We start from the raw sequence: 14768 nt of genomic DNA on the forward strand, positions 1-14768 counted from the left end.
AAAAAGGAGCAATGGGTTTCTTCCACATTCACAGTGGAAGAAACTGATCAATTACATTTTAAAAACAGCATAATACATTATTAGTTTTGTACAGCTCAACACGCAGCACCATATCAAGATAAGATTTGTACAACAATCTTTCACGTTACATGTATCATATATTAACAATAAACAAGCTAGCCTAACCAGTAATCACTAGTATTATACAACCATAATGCTTACATTAATATGGTTATGCAAACTTTTACTTTTCCACCTTCCCACTGCTATGTTTGAACATAGAATTTTAATGTGGTATTACAATAGATTTTCCATTATTTGTCCAGGCAACCACTTAGGCTGCTGGCATTAGATACCTGTTTTACTTATTGGTTTACATAAAACTGTAAGAAAACTTTAAATCACTCAGCCACCTAATTTATAAGTAGGTGATCTACCTTCCTTTTAACCACTATTCTCTTATCTAAACTTTGCTGTATCTTCCTATTATTCTATATAATCACAGCCTCTCCTCCTAGATTGCAGCCCTTCAGAGAAAGGGATATGGCTCTTCAATATTAATACAGCACTCAGTAAAAGGGCCCAAATCCTAAGTGGGCCCTCTAGATGCCACCCATTAGGGCTGGGGTGGGAAAAATACAGTCTGCAGGCCAGATCTGACCCATCAAGGGAATTTATCTGACTTCTGGAGGGTCCCTCAGCCCTGCCTGGCCCAGGGGGCAGGCTGGGTCCTGGCAGGGGCAGCTGGTTCCACTGCCCCAGGCAAGCAGCAGGGCTGGGGAAGCTCAGTGACCAGACTCCACTTCCTGGCAGCCCCAGCAGTGGTGGCCCCTTCCAGCTCTGCTGCCAGTGTCACTGCTGCTGCCAGTCCCAGCCCCAGCCCCACTACCTAGGTAGCCCAGCCCATCCACCCCGTATGCACTGCCAGGGGCACTGGATGGATCAGGCAGTGGGGTCTCCTGGAGACCAGCCCAGAACCCACGTAGACAGGGCATAGTCAGCCAGGTGGATGGGAAGGGGCCGTGGATGGGTGGGGACCAGCTACCAGGAGTGGGACAGGTAGGTGAGGCCAGGGCTGGGGTTGGGATCACAGGGCAGTAACAGCTCAGGCCCAGGGCAGAGCCATGCTCTGCTGCTGGTTCTTCTCTTCAACAGGTGCCAGTTCTGTGGGTAGGATAGTGTGGGGAGCAGGTTGTGGGTCTGACCTGAGCCGGACCCTGCGCTGTCACTGCTTTGCGATTCTGGCCCCAGCCCTGGCCGCCTATCCTGCTCCCAGATACCGTTTCCCATCTGCCCAACGCCCTTTCCCATCTGCCCAGCCAAGCGTGCCCTGGCCATGTGGGTCCTGCACTGGTCTCCATGGAGACCCTGCGGCTGGGACCAGGATCACTCTGGACAGTGACAGCATGGGGCTGGGGCAGATCCACTCCCATGTCTAGTGATCTACCACTTAAGAAGTTTTGGTGAGCTGTTGTGGACTGAGCGGGGGCAGGCAGGGAATGTGCTGATCCAGTCCACAACAGCTCATCAAAACTCCCTAAGTGGCCATTCAGCCCACCCTTGTATTAGGATAAGGCACATATCCCAAGAATCAGACCGAAATACAAGAGCACGAAAACCTAATTGAGCTCTGTCAAGTTTACAGCATAGGATTTCAGGACTGCACAATTCATGTGTACTCACAGGCAACAATTTAACCATTTTAACCCCATATTTCAAATTTGTTTATGTATAAAATCTTATTTAAGTGTTATTTTTTCCTTCCAATGTCCACAGTAAATATTTTTCAGACATCAGCAATATATATTTGATATTCCTTGCTTCCTTAAAATGAGGAATTAAAGGATCCTGAAAAACTTGGTAATAATACAAAACAAATACTGGAATTCTTCCCAATTAATAAAGGAAGTTTTGTAATGCAACACCCATAGAATAACCCATACTGAGAAAAATTAGAGTTGTAGCTCAGTTGCCAATCAACTTTCATACAACGCAGTTGGGATTAGCAGGTTGAGGGAACCTTAGGATCCTATCACTTACTTATCTCAGGTTGTACCTTAGCAGCAAGAGAAGGGAGAGTTTTGTTTTGTGCACTACACACAGCGAGTTAATTGAAGCTTTTATGAAAGGAGTTAGGTCAAGGACATCAGAGTTCTCAGGATATAATGCCACAGGAAAGCTTCACTAAACTGCTACATACTTGACCTAAAATAATTAACATTTAGGGATACAATGGAATCCAGTGTCTATGTCTAATCAGCGCTCAGACTATGTACAGACTACAGCCACAACAGTATCAGGTTAGTGCCAACAGTTTATGCAGAAGTAAAAAATGACCAGCTCATTTTGTAGATGATACCTACATGCTTGTTGATAGCAATGAACCTACCACTACTAATTTGAGATTATTTGACAGGAGAAATCTAACTATGAAGTGTTTTATAAACACTAGTGCTTATGGTTCTCCAAAAACAAAGTTGGGGGATGGGAAGAGCAGGAAGGGGCTCTTTTAAAAAACATAATATATCATTGTGGCAAATACATTGTTGCTACCAGTGAGGAGATAGTCTATTTGAAATCATTAAACTTTTTTTTATATTTTAATGAAGAATCTATCAGTCTGGATTAAATAATTTCAGGGTAATATGTTCAGGCCTGCCAGAAGATGTCACTCTGGAACAAAGATTTCTCATCACAGAACACTCATATGCTATATTGGTTAATTTATGACATAAAACACTAACTTAAAAATAAGATACATTTCATATAACCTACTATTTAACTGAAGCATCATTACCTATATAATGTACACAAACTTTCTTGCTTAAAATTATATTCTCCATTTTTAATGCAATAATCAAAATCTTATGCAACCTCTCAGGGAAGGAAAATATCTCAAAGCAAATATTTTAAAAATAAAATGTTATTATGTGCTGAATATGTCAAACAATAACAATCCAGCTTCATAAATATTTATTATATTACAAAGACAGAAAATGTGCATAATAAATAGACTCAGCTGTCTTTTATAATGCCACACAAAACACAGTGCAAGAGAAATCAACCAGTATAATGGAAGAGGTGATTCCCTGCAGAAGGTTTGTCTATAAATATAAAAATGAAAATATTAGAAAAGACGCATCATTTGGTAGAGCCCATTAACCAGTAGCGTATCAAATTCACATATTATAAGGATGGCTCAGGAGAAAAAATATTAGACATTCCGAAAAACTTGATGCAATGAGTAGACATAGATTTTCCAAAGATGACAAACAGAAGAATTCCCATATCACAAGTAAATTCATTAACAGCCTGAAGTCAAAAAGTCTGCACCACTAAATATGTAGCAATCAAATCTCAAGTGAAACTGCTTCTCACTGAAAGCCCTCTAACACAGTGGCACCCAAGCTGCCAACACCACAGGCTGGATAAGAGATGTGGGATTGGTCTGTAGGCTGGATCCCATGTGGGGTCAGCATATAGGGCTAGTCTACAGGTATGATCCAGAGCACTGGCTGGACCCTGTGGCTGAATCCAGATGAGCACAGCTGTGCGGTATATGATGCCGCAGACATGTTTGCAATGTCATATAATGCATGTTCACAGTTGTTCTCTCCACTGCACGGGAGCAGCACAGCAGGGTTTTTTGACCCCTGGATATCCAGGCGTCAAAAACACCCAGAGAAAAAAAGCAGAGCGGCACACTCGCAGGCAGCATGTGCTGCTCAAAAGTGGAGCTGGGCCACCTGGAACTGTGCTGCGGCTGCCAGCCAAGCTCCATGCAGCAGAATTGCAGCTGCTACAGCCCCAGGAAGCCCCCAGGACCCAGTGCTGGCCCCAGCCTTCCCTACTACCCCTGGGTAACCTGCCACGTGCCAGAGGGCGTGTGGCATGGGTGTTCTCCAGGGACAACTAATGGCAGCACAAAGTGTACTGCTGCTAGCTGTCCCTAGGGAACCAAACATCCACTTCATGTGTGGATGCAGCCTGTGTGCCCAGATTCAGAAGCATACTACTGGACCCCATGTGCCTGGAAATCTGGCATCTGGGGGCAACAAATGCTGTCATCGCTCCCCTACCGTCAAGTTTCTGGACCTTTCGGAAACCCTGGGGCCAGATGATATCATTCCATGGGCCAGATCTGGTACATGGGTCAGGGATTGAGCATCCCTGTATTTGCAGAAAAAGTTCTCATGGGCCTCATGGTATAGAGGCTCAAAGGAATATTTAATATACAAAATGAAATGTTATAGTGTGCCTTCCAGAATGAGGTCTTAAGTGGTCAAACAGTCTGTAAAAATCAATACTCATAAATTACTATTTTTTTTTAATTTTGAGGGTCCTCAAGTCATGAGTCACTGGCACCTGTTCTGAGATTATCTGAACAATAAAGGACACATGCCTTCATTGAGTGTAACATCAGAATTCCCAGGTGGATCCTGCAGCCAACCTACAGGAAGTCAGGTAAATAGGGTTTTTTGCGGGGGGTTTGGGGGTGGGGGTTAAATTAAACGGCATTGGTTGGCACAGTAAGTACCTTTCAGTACAGAATACAATAAATCATACTTGCAAACTAGCCACTTAACTAACCTCCTGTAAATTGGCTCCAGATGGATTTCCTAGTTACTGTTGTGTTATCCAATCTATACTAGACTGTTGTTGAACTAGCAATCTGACATTGTAAGCCTAAAATTACGACAAAGATAAGTTTAAGATGACTTATGTCATTCATTTCCTTTGCAGCTGGTGGTATTTAGGTGGATCCCATGCTACGCTTATTTAAAAAATGTTTAAATTAGTTTTAAAAATACCTGCAAGACATTTTTAAACAGGTAAATTAGTCCAGCTCTATTTATATAAACTGTAAAAAGGGGTACCTTCAAGGACACAGCAGTTAATTTAGAAAAGTAGTATATAATGTGTCCCTCTACAGGGACCTACATGGTAGGTAAAACATTCTTCCATCTCACTTTGCTGTTGCAAGCCTGGGTTTAACATCTCCAGAGTATATATTCCTGCAGGTACATTTAAAAATTGAAAAGTTTGGTTTTCTGCTAAAAATCAATACATTTGAAAAAATACTGACTTCAAAATGATATTTAGACATGAATTTAGCTATAAAGGTGCCATCTTTCTACTTCAAAACAATGAATCCAAAGTACTGTGGGTATTTCCAGCTACCATAACACTTAAAAATACCGTGCAGACACTTGCCTGTTGGTCTGCAGCATGCTATAAGCAGCCTTTAAAAAGACTGGCAATTTCAAACACTAGTCAAGTTTTATAAAAGTCAAAAATAGAAACACCATCAGCTCTTAAAATACCCACATTTTCTGCAGTTTTTACAAGCAAATTTTCACATTTAAATGTTTCTCTCAAACTTGCTAGAAACTACTTTCAGGAGGAAAAAAGGTCATTAAGGGAAGAATCCCGATTCACCTGATCTGCCCCAAAGGCAGTTAGTCATGTAACTGCCACTTTTGGTATTTCTGGACAGTCTGTACTCCTATTCTACATGCACTATGTAGAATAAGCATCCACACAGCAACTGAGCATAAAACACCTGCCCCAGGTGTCACAAAACTGTACTTGGCAAAACCCCATAACTGGCAGCTGTTAGATGCTGCAGGAGTAAGAGAAGAAGGAAGAAAAGGACCCTCCGGTGCCTTAGTCCAAGAGCCTAGTGCTTAGGGCAGTCCCCCAAGAAACAGAAGATCTAGATTCTAGGCCCCCTCACCTTCTGGCTTCCTACCACAGTGCCTGAATAACGCCAAATCTGTGACATGCTAGTTAGAGCACTTTGTTGGGAAGCCAGAGAGATGTAGGTTCAACCCCCCTCTGATGAGGGAAAGAGTTTCCAGTTCCCTGAGCAAGTGTCCTACCTACTAGATTATGTGGTGAAAGCAAAGAAGGGCCCTCCTCATTTTTGCCAAGTGTAATAGGAAGCCAGAGACTTCTGTTACTTTAAAAGTATACAACAGGCTAGGCTGTGTGGGGCTGCAGTAGAGGAGAACAGGCCAGCACTTAAACAAAGGGAAAACTGTGGTGTTTGGCTGGGGAGCCACATGACAGGAAGGGGTGGGGCTTCAAGACATATAAACCCAAGGCATGAGCCAGAATGGGCAGTCTGGCTCTGCATGCAGCAGGGAGAGGAGCTCCCGAAGAAGCTGGCTGCAGAAAACAGACACATAGACACCTAAGCTACCCACAAGAGTGAGACCATGGCAGCTAAGGGGGAAGTATAGCCTGTGGTGGGGTACTGACCCACAGTAGGGATGAACTTTAGTGGGAAGCCGTTTGACTACGTTTCTGTTACGCTTAGGTTTGAGACCACATGACTGGGCACTACGGGGGTAGTATGGAGGCCACAGGGTCACCTGAGAGGCACCCAGCATTAGGGATGTGAACAGCTAAATGACTAATTGTTTAACCAATCAGCTCAGTGATAATGGGTTCTTGCTTACCAGTTATCACTTAGCCTGGGGACAGGCTCAGTTTGGGAAGGGAAGCCCTGAGATGCCCCAGCAGGAACGCGAAGGTGGCAAAGAGGGAGGAAGTGAAGAGTAAAGAGGAGGGGAAGGGAAGAGGGGAGGGGTGATTAGTACCTAATAGCTAGGCTACCAGAGGGAGGGAGGAGAGGAGAGGAGTTGCTTGCTCTCTCCTTTGCAGCATACCAGCCCACTGCAGCCTCTGGCAAAGTCCTTTGTTGGCTGCTGCCTGCCTGGGGGGTATGGCAAGGCTGCCTGCCTCTCCACTCCCCCTGGGCTGCTGCAGCTGGCCTAGGAAGCCATGTACTGGTGGCTGCAGCCTCGCATTGGCTGCTGCCCCCTAGGGCTTCCTGGGCTGTGCTGCCTGCTTGGTGGTCCCTGGCTTGCTGTGCTGCTCCGGCAGGGTGGATGCAGTCCTTTCTCCATGACCTGGGGCTTAGCACCCTGCTTCCTTAACTTTGCAAAGCCACAGGCTGGAGCCCAGCACCACTGCGCCAGTCTCCATCCTTGAGCCTGGCTTTTATTTAATCAATATTTACATCACTACCCAGCATAGAGAACCCCATGGGCAGAGCAGCATGCAAGCTGCCTAGCCAGGGTTGGGTACCCTAGGGACTACCACAAGAGACCAGGGCCAGAGGCCTAGAGCCCTAGAGGGCAAGACAGTAGACCAGGGCTGGGGGTCCAGCTACAGGAAAGGGACTAAGGCCATGAAGGTGTAAGCCTCAACAAAGGCTCAAGGCCTAAGGAGCCAAGTGCTGAGTCAGGGCCAGGGCTCCCCTCCCAGCCTCCAAATACTGACTGACATCTGCAGAGCATAGGCATAACTATGAGGGCAGCTGGAAATCACAGTTCTAGCCCCTAAGGTCCTCTTAAATAGGGAGTACACCAGCAGAGTGAAAAACAGAGAGCTAAGAGGCACGAAGGAGTGGGCCACTCCAGCTTTTGTAGGCAGCTTCCCCTTTTATAGATTTAACAGCAAGTCATGACAGGCAACAGATAGGAGGTGGAGAACATTGGGGAACACAGAGAGGCCAGTCTGACCATTAAGGGGCCCAGAATCTGTGGACGGCAAATACCCAAGCCTGTCACTCCAAGCCACAGTTTTGGGGTTTGTGCTTAAGTACACATATACGCAGCTGTGTACCTGCCCAGACAGAGCTCAGCCTACTCTGCATGCCTGGTAGCCACATAAATGTTCATGTGTCCATAATGTATATGGAGTAGGATGGCAAACTCTGTGTGAGTGGCAAAAATAGGACTTCAGTGGCTGGGTAACTGATATTTGGACATGAAGAGTGAAGTAAGATTCTGCCTGCAGAAATTTTTGCTCATGAAGAATTGCAGGACTGGACTCAATGACAGAAACAGGAACTCCCTGTTTTCCAGTCCCCTTCTAAAATCTCATTTACATTAAGAATATTTACTTTATTCTTTTAATAAGAGAAAAATGTAAAAGCAACACTAAAAATAAGAACATGCTACTTTACAGTTAAACAGAATCCACAGAAGTCAGAATACTGAAATGCAACTTTACTGGGGCTGTACAGAGTACACAAAATGGTATCCCTAAAAGCAGTTCTTGGTGCTGCCTCTTAAGTTGCAATAAAATAGCAGCTTGCATTTAACAAAATATAATTCTGCTTTCCGTGCAGGCATAACAAATACCAAGACCCTACTGCTTCTAAAATCTGTAATTCCCATTCCACTGTCACATCACAGCAGTCAGAGGATTTATGCTACAGCCTCAGATAAGTCTATGTAGGATCAAGTGACTTCCTAGGACACCGCATAGTTTGCTTAAAACAAAGGAAAGCATGCACCTAAATGGACATAATAGGGGTTGAAAAAATAAAAACAGCTGTAAAATTCTACGAGATAATCAACAAAAAAGTGGGGAGCTTTTACACCAACTTTGTGGGGCTTCACAGTAGAGTGGGAAGCTGTAAGGGAAAGGGATAGTCTTCACAAGCATAACAGAGTTAATGGGTGCCAATATTTAGTTTACTAAAAGAACTCAGGCCTAGAGAGAAAATCAAGTTTACACTAATATTCATTTAAATTATTACACTATAGCATAGCCTGTTTTTATTTTGGGCAATGATTTTATCTTTAACACTGGAGCTTGAAAAGAGAACAGAATTTCTGTGTCTGTAGTTGTATTCTGTGCACACTTCTGTAAATATCAATGTAGGATTTGGGCGCTCATACAAATACTACTGACAAAGAAAAGCTTCTCTTTTACATCCATCTGCAGAGGATCCTCCATCTTAGAGGATCCTTGCTATTGCGGTTTCTTTCATGTAGCAGGTGCTCAGACTACAATGATGGGAGGCAATATAAGAAAATTAGGCAACACTACCCAATTACTCATGAAATAACTACCCTAAAGTAACCAGTTTTCCATTATTTCTGAAAGATGAAGGTTCACAGTTGAGGTCAATTTGTAGTGCGTATGATGCTGTGTACTCTGCTCCTTCATTTTTATAGAGCTTTTAAAGTACCTGAAGCATTACAAACATACTATCTGTCCATAACTATGGTCTCTCCTTGAGGGGAAAAAAAATTCCACAACCATAAACCCTTCAGCAAGCCAGTAATGTACCAACTCAACTCCTGATGCAGACTCTGTCAAAACATCCATACAAATCACAGATTATGACCAGGGACCCTGGTTTTCTCCATTTTAAAATCGCAAATTCTCTGATTAAAAATCCACAAATGCTCTAATTAAAAACACCAAAATCCACAATTAAAATGAAATCCTACTATACATATAGGCATCAACTGAACACAATGTTTTATTGATATATTTACAATTTTAAAACAATTTGGAAGCCTACCAGTGCTTCAATCACGATAAAATAAAATTTAAGTAGCTATAAATTTAGGCATTTGATTTTAGGTTTTTAATCATTTAAAACCAGAGCTTCCCTTTCACTCACCAGGACACAGGTCCAGGCCCCTCACTCCCTATCCACAGCCCCCCGACATCTTCCCAGCCCTGCCACGGGGGGCCCCAGCTGCCACAGGTACAGGGCCAGGGACCTGGGTCTGCAGCCCCCTGCCCCACACCTGCAGCAACATTTGAGCCCTGGCTGCTGTGGCGAAGCAGAACACGGGGCAGGGCTCCCCCTACCCGATGGGTGGTGCAGCTGGAACAGAGCCCTTGGGGATGGAGTGGGGCCAGGTACAGGCTCACCACTGAGGGCTCAGGTCTCCCTGCCCTGCTGCTCTCCTCCTAGGACCTCTGCGGACCAGCAGGTGGTACTTGGCACAGCAGGGCAGAGCAAGACTTGGAACGGAAGCTAGTTGCTGCTGCTGGGAGCTGCATGCTATCAGGGCAAGGAGACCCTTGTCTGCCCAACAGCAGTGACAGGCACAATTCCGCGCCGCCACTCCTGCTGGGTTGGTAGGCGGAGACTTGCCAGGGCAGCATGGGACTCCCAGTGGTGGTGGCACTTCCCCACCTGGCCCTGCTCTGCCCTGCCATGCAAGATCCCGCCAGCTGGGTTGCAGAGGCCCTGGGTGGAGGGTAGCAGAGCAGGAAGCCCCGAAGCCTCAGTGGTGAGCCTGCACCTGCCCCACACACAAATCTAGGGGGCACGTGCCCCCCATGCCCCTCCTGGGAGTGCATGTAGCAGAAGAGAGCCAGCCCTACTCCCCTACCCCCTGGACCAACTGCCTGTGGCTCTGTCCTGCTCCCCATCAGGCCCCTGTGGCTGTGCATTCTGGCCCAGGGGCCCAAGCTCCATGCACCGCCTAGGTTGGGCAGCAGCATCAGCCCCAGGCTGCCCAACTCCCTCCCTCCCTGTGGGGGCCTCAATCCCTCCTCCCTCCCACCAGACTTACCTGCAGAAGCTGTTCTCTAGGCTGCCTGGCAGCTGTGCGTCTGTGTGGGTGTGTGTGAGTGCACACACGCACATAGTGCCCACAGCCTGACCGCCCTCCTCCTGCTCTCTCCAGGCCCTTTCAGGCTGCCAGCCTGCAGAGAGCTCTTTGCAAAAGCAGAACATCCATGTGTTTCTCCATTAAAATGAAAAATCCATGTTTTTTCTCACTTTTTCCACGAGAAATGGAACCAGATCTCTGATTATACTAGTCTGATCCAGGGCCTGAAGAGAAAGGTCCTTAAGACAGCTGGATCCCAGACCAACCAAGTAGCATTTCAAAAGTAACCCTGGTTTGGGTAAGTAGCTAATATAATGTACAAAGCACTGGCATCGTATGTTCTCACCAGCCAGAGCCATTGAATAAGCCAGGTGCAAAGTGTGTATAAGTGGTAGCTTCCAGGTGATTTCATGTAGCATGTAGCCACAGACATGATAAAGGCATGAAAATACTTATTTGATGGTGCAGACTTTTCAGTAAGTCTGGAAGATACTTCACTCTGCCAAACAGCATTCATTGGTTTTCCCAGAAGCTCAAGACAGCTTTTTTTAATTCAGGTCCAAGGTTGTGCTCTCGCTTGCGCTTTCTCGCTCTAATTTTTTTTTTCCTATTTCAAGATTCCCTCCACAACAACCTCTCTTTTCAAGATATTAAGGATATTGTCATTCCATAAGAAATATACACTTGAAATATACACACTGTATTCATGGCTACCAAGAACAGCCTTTATATATAATGTGTCTTCTCATGTGTTACTTATTCAGAAATGTAATGAATTCCAGCTCTGCAATGAACATAAGCGCCAAGAAGCATCAATAGTATAGCTAATATACAATTATTAATACAGTACAGGAATTACTCTAAACATTTCACTTCTCTGATTTTCACAAATAGAGCAGAGAAATTAGAATGTTTTATCTTATGAAGACCTAACAATTTTCAGTAGAAAGTGTCATAAAAAAGAATATGAATTTGTTCTGTATAATGACAGATTCAAGGCTCACCCTTAACGTATGATGTTCTTGTGCTAGCAATGATGTGACTTCCTCTTGTAAGGTAATGACCTCTAGAAACTGCCCCCACAGAGCCATGAGAAGAGAGCAAAGCTGTGCAAGATTCATGTTTATAAGTTCTGCCAGTTCATCAGGATTTTCCATTTTCTGAAGTAAGGAAAAAATATTCTTACTTAACACACAGTCATATATAGATGCCATAAATCTACATGAAACAGAGGAAGAATCTTAGTTGCTTTATCCTCATGAGAATTTATTTTTAAAAGGTTTTTTTAAATTTGTGCCTGTCCATATATCAAACACTATAGGCTCTAAGCTACATTACTAAGTGAAAACATTCATGGTTCCAGATACCATATTTACACGAATGCCCCTCCCCCCATCAGATTCTATATATGGAAAAATGATAAATTTCTTATCATTTTCCTACTATAGAAATTAATTATTGGAGGTTTGCCTTGAATTTGTTCTCCTCCCACTGCTACAGCAGGGAAAGTAAATCTGACAGGACATCAGGAACTCCCCCTGCCCTCTGCTCCCCAACTTCTTCCCCCTGCAGCCCCTCCCCGCCTTACTGTCAGGCCATGCTCTCCCTGAGCACATGAAAGTGAGGAGCAAATTTGAAAAACTGACTTTGAAAGTGGTAATTTGCATATAGGCAAATTGCATATAGGCAAATTACTATGAGTACCCATAGACTTAGTTGATCCAGAATTGATGCATTTAACCTTAACCTAACCTGAAACTGCTGCAAGTTTTAGCACAGGTACTCTACAAACACACTTTTAAGAAGCACTTTGGCACCTGCTTATATATAGTACAAACTATGCATGCTATTGGTCCAAAGCCAAAAGGCTCATGATTTACCATACAGTTCAATGGGCTGGGCCCCACCATAATCGACACCATTTCAAGCCATGGTGATTCCACAGCTCAGTACCGTTTAGTACGTGTGTGTACTCTAGATATCTCCGCAAAGGATCCATGTGCTAATTAACCACCCCCTCCCCTGCCCCCATTCATGACTAAAACCACATGTTCCTGTCAAAAGTCCTGGAATCCTCTGAAACAATTATATGCAGGTGAGGCACAAGGCAACCTGGTCCAGCTCCACCTCATGGAGGGCAGGGCCACACTAATCATATGCAACAGACTAAGAGAGGGGGCAACAGAGGGCTTCCGGGTGAACTGTTTGGGGCCCAGTTTGGTGATGTCTGCCATATATTGAAGGCCAGTGAAGAAACAGGAAACACTGAAAATGGGAAAGAAAAACATAGCTGAGCTATGAGAGTATTGAGGAATTTGAAATGTATTCAATGTAGTGGCTCACCATGACTTGAATAAGAGTCAGTGCTGAGGGAACTGAGTATAATGGGCACTAGCATATATTTTATTCAGATGGGCTGCACTAACTTATCCTTGTGGTAGGCTCCCATTAGTATGTTTAGTTAATACGGCCCATATGTTCTATAGTCATGTCCAGTATTGTCTGTATTTAATCAACTTCATGGTTAGTTTCCATTACGTAGCCTATACTGCTTTTTTCTAAATACTCAGTCAATGTATTTAATGAAGTTTCCTTGTATGTGAATGTGAGATGAAGAGCTTTTTCCCCTATGTTGAGTGCAGGAAAAATCTCCATCTTATATTTAACTAAATATGGCATTTACCTTAAGTGTTTTAGAATACGTTGTGATCCTAGATTACAATGGAAACTCAAACTCACGTCAACAGTAATTTAAACATGGAAACAAAGTTGGGAGCCCTGTATTTTGCAGAATTCAAAACTACAGTGTAACTATACAGAAACTGAAAGTCAGTAATTAAAAACATTATCCCTGATAATACACAATAATAATATAATTTCCAGTGATGGGTACACTTGAGATAAAAAAATGAGACACTGAAGTAATCTTATAACTAGTTTAAATAACAAATCTTCTTCATTCCCTAGTTGACTTAGGAGACTATGATTATTCATATTATTTATATTTTTAAAAAGGTAATTTGTTTCCTCTAGGACCAGCATTATGAGATGCTTAGGACTTTCAAGGTCTGAGGCTCCACAAAAGAAGGAGCCATTATGAAATTAGGCTTTTTTTCCTCAAAGATTACTGCAATCTTGGGGTGTTTTTCTTTTATATCATCATTTCATTAAAGTTGCTTGTAAATACCATTTAGGGATGGTCTCTTTGGTTTGCTTTCCCTGAAATAAATATCTACATATTCCATTACACTACTGGTGCTCAACCAATCCAGCCCTTTTGGCTGAACAAGTGGCATGGGCCAGTCCAGTGAAGGATCAATCCACAAGCACAGTCTGGTCATAGTGTGACTTTTAGACCACAGGGCTCCCCACAAGTCTCAATATTTGGTGTTGGGGACACAGTGGCAGTATTAATTACCACAGCTCTGGAAGCAATTAATGCTGCTACAGCTCCCTGCCACCGATTTTCTAGACCTGTGGGGAACTTATAGCCAGGATGACAGTGTCCCAGGTCAGATCCAGCCCACAGGTTGGACACCACTGAATTACACCATACGCTTTCATACTCATTTAAAAAGTGTCCTTATTTCACAGCAATGGAGACTTCTCAGCCCTTTTCAAATCACAGATCCATCCATGGAGACCAGTCTTCAGAAGGAGCTGCAGCTTTTAGTTAAGCAGGAAAGGGAGGACGAGTCAACTGTATTACAGAAAAAATTCTGTATTTCAGCTGTATTACTGTATTTTCTGTGTACAGAACATACAGTAATTGCCACATTTTACTATTGAAATTGAAAAAGAGAATGACCTACCATATTTACTCAAATCCAAGTTGACCCTTAATTTAAGAAGACCCCCATTAATTAGGTTCTATATGTGGAAAATGTATACATTTGTTATAATTTTCCAGGTATAGAATCTAATTATTGGAGGGTTGTCACCTTTCCCCCACTGATACAGAAGGAAAAGCAGTGGCTAGTGGGGGTCAGATGACCCCCTTGCCCTCTGCTCCCCCCCACTTTTTGTTTTAGCCTTCTGTCCCCCACCCCACCCCACCACTGACACCCCCCCACTCCCAGCTCCCCATAATCCCTGCCCCTCCCCTGCCTTTCCCCACAATGTCTGCCTCTTCCCACTGCTCCCCAATCCCTGACCCTCCCCCCATCCTTACTGTCAGATGCTGCTTGGGCTGTGTTCCCTCCTAGAGCACAGTTTATCAGGGGTGCTCATCAGGATCTGGGGGAATGTCTGTTCACCAGAGCACCCCAAGAGATGACAAGATCGAATGGTCACAAACTCTACCACGACTGATTCAGGCTGGACACAAGAAAGAACTTCTTTACTGTCCGAGCCCCCAAGGTTTGGAATAGACTGCCGCTGGAGGCGGTT

General features: G+C 44.1%; 1 protein-coding gene across 4 annotated transcripts in view; it reads right to left on the bottom strand.

The window, feature by feature from the left end:
* The window catches only part of FAM135A (family with sequence similarity 135 member A), a 192285-nt gene that overhangs the window by 64529 nt on the left and 112988 nt on the right, over positions 1–14768 (bottom strand). For all 4 annotated transcript variants that reach the window (XM_019520497.1, XM_019520496.1, XM_019520495.1 and 1 more), the window contains one exon: positions 11384–11539. In XM_019520497.1, the coding sequence (XP_019376042.1) occupies positions 11384–11539 (156 nt within the window). The remainder of the gene's footprint in view (positions 1–11383; positions 11540–14768) is intronic.

This window comes from Gavialis gangeticus, unplaced genomic scaffold (assembly GCF_001723915.1).
Source record: "Gavialis gangeticus isolate Ggan-Ray unplaced genomic scaffold, GavGan_comp1, whole genome shotgun sequence".
Lineage (NCBI taxonomy): Eukaryota > Metazoa > Chordata > Crocodylia > Gavialidae > Gavialis > Gavialis gangeticus.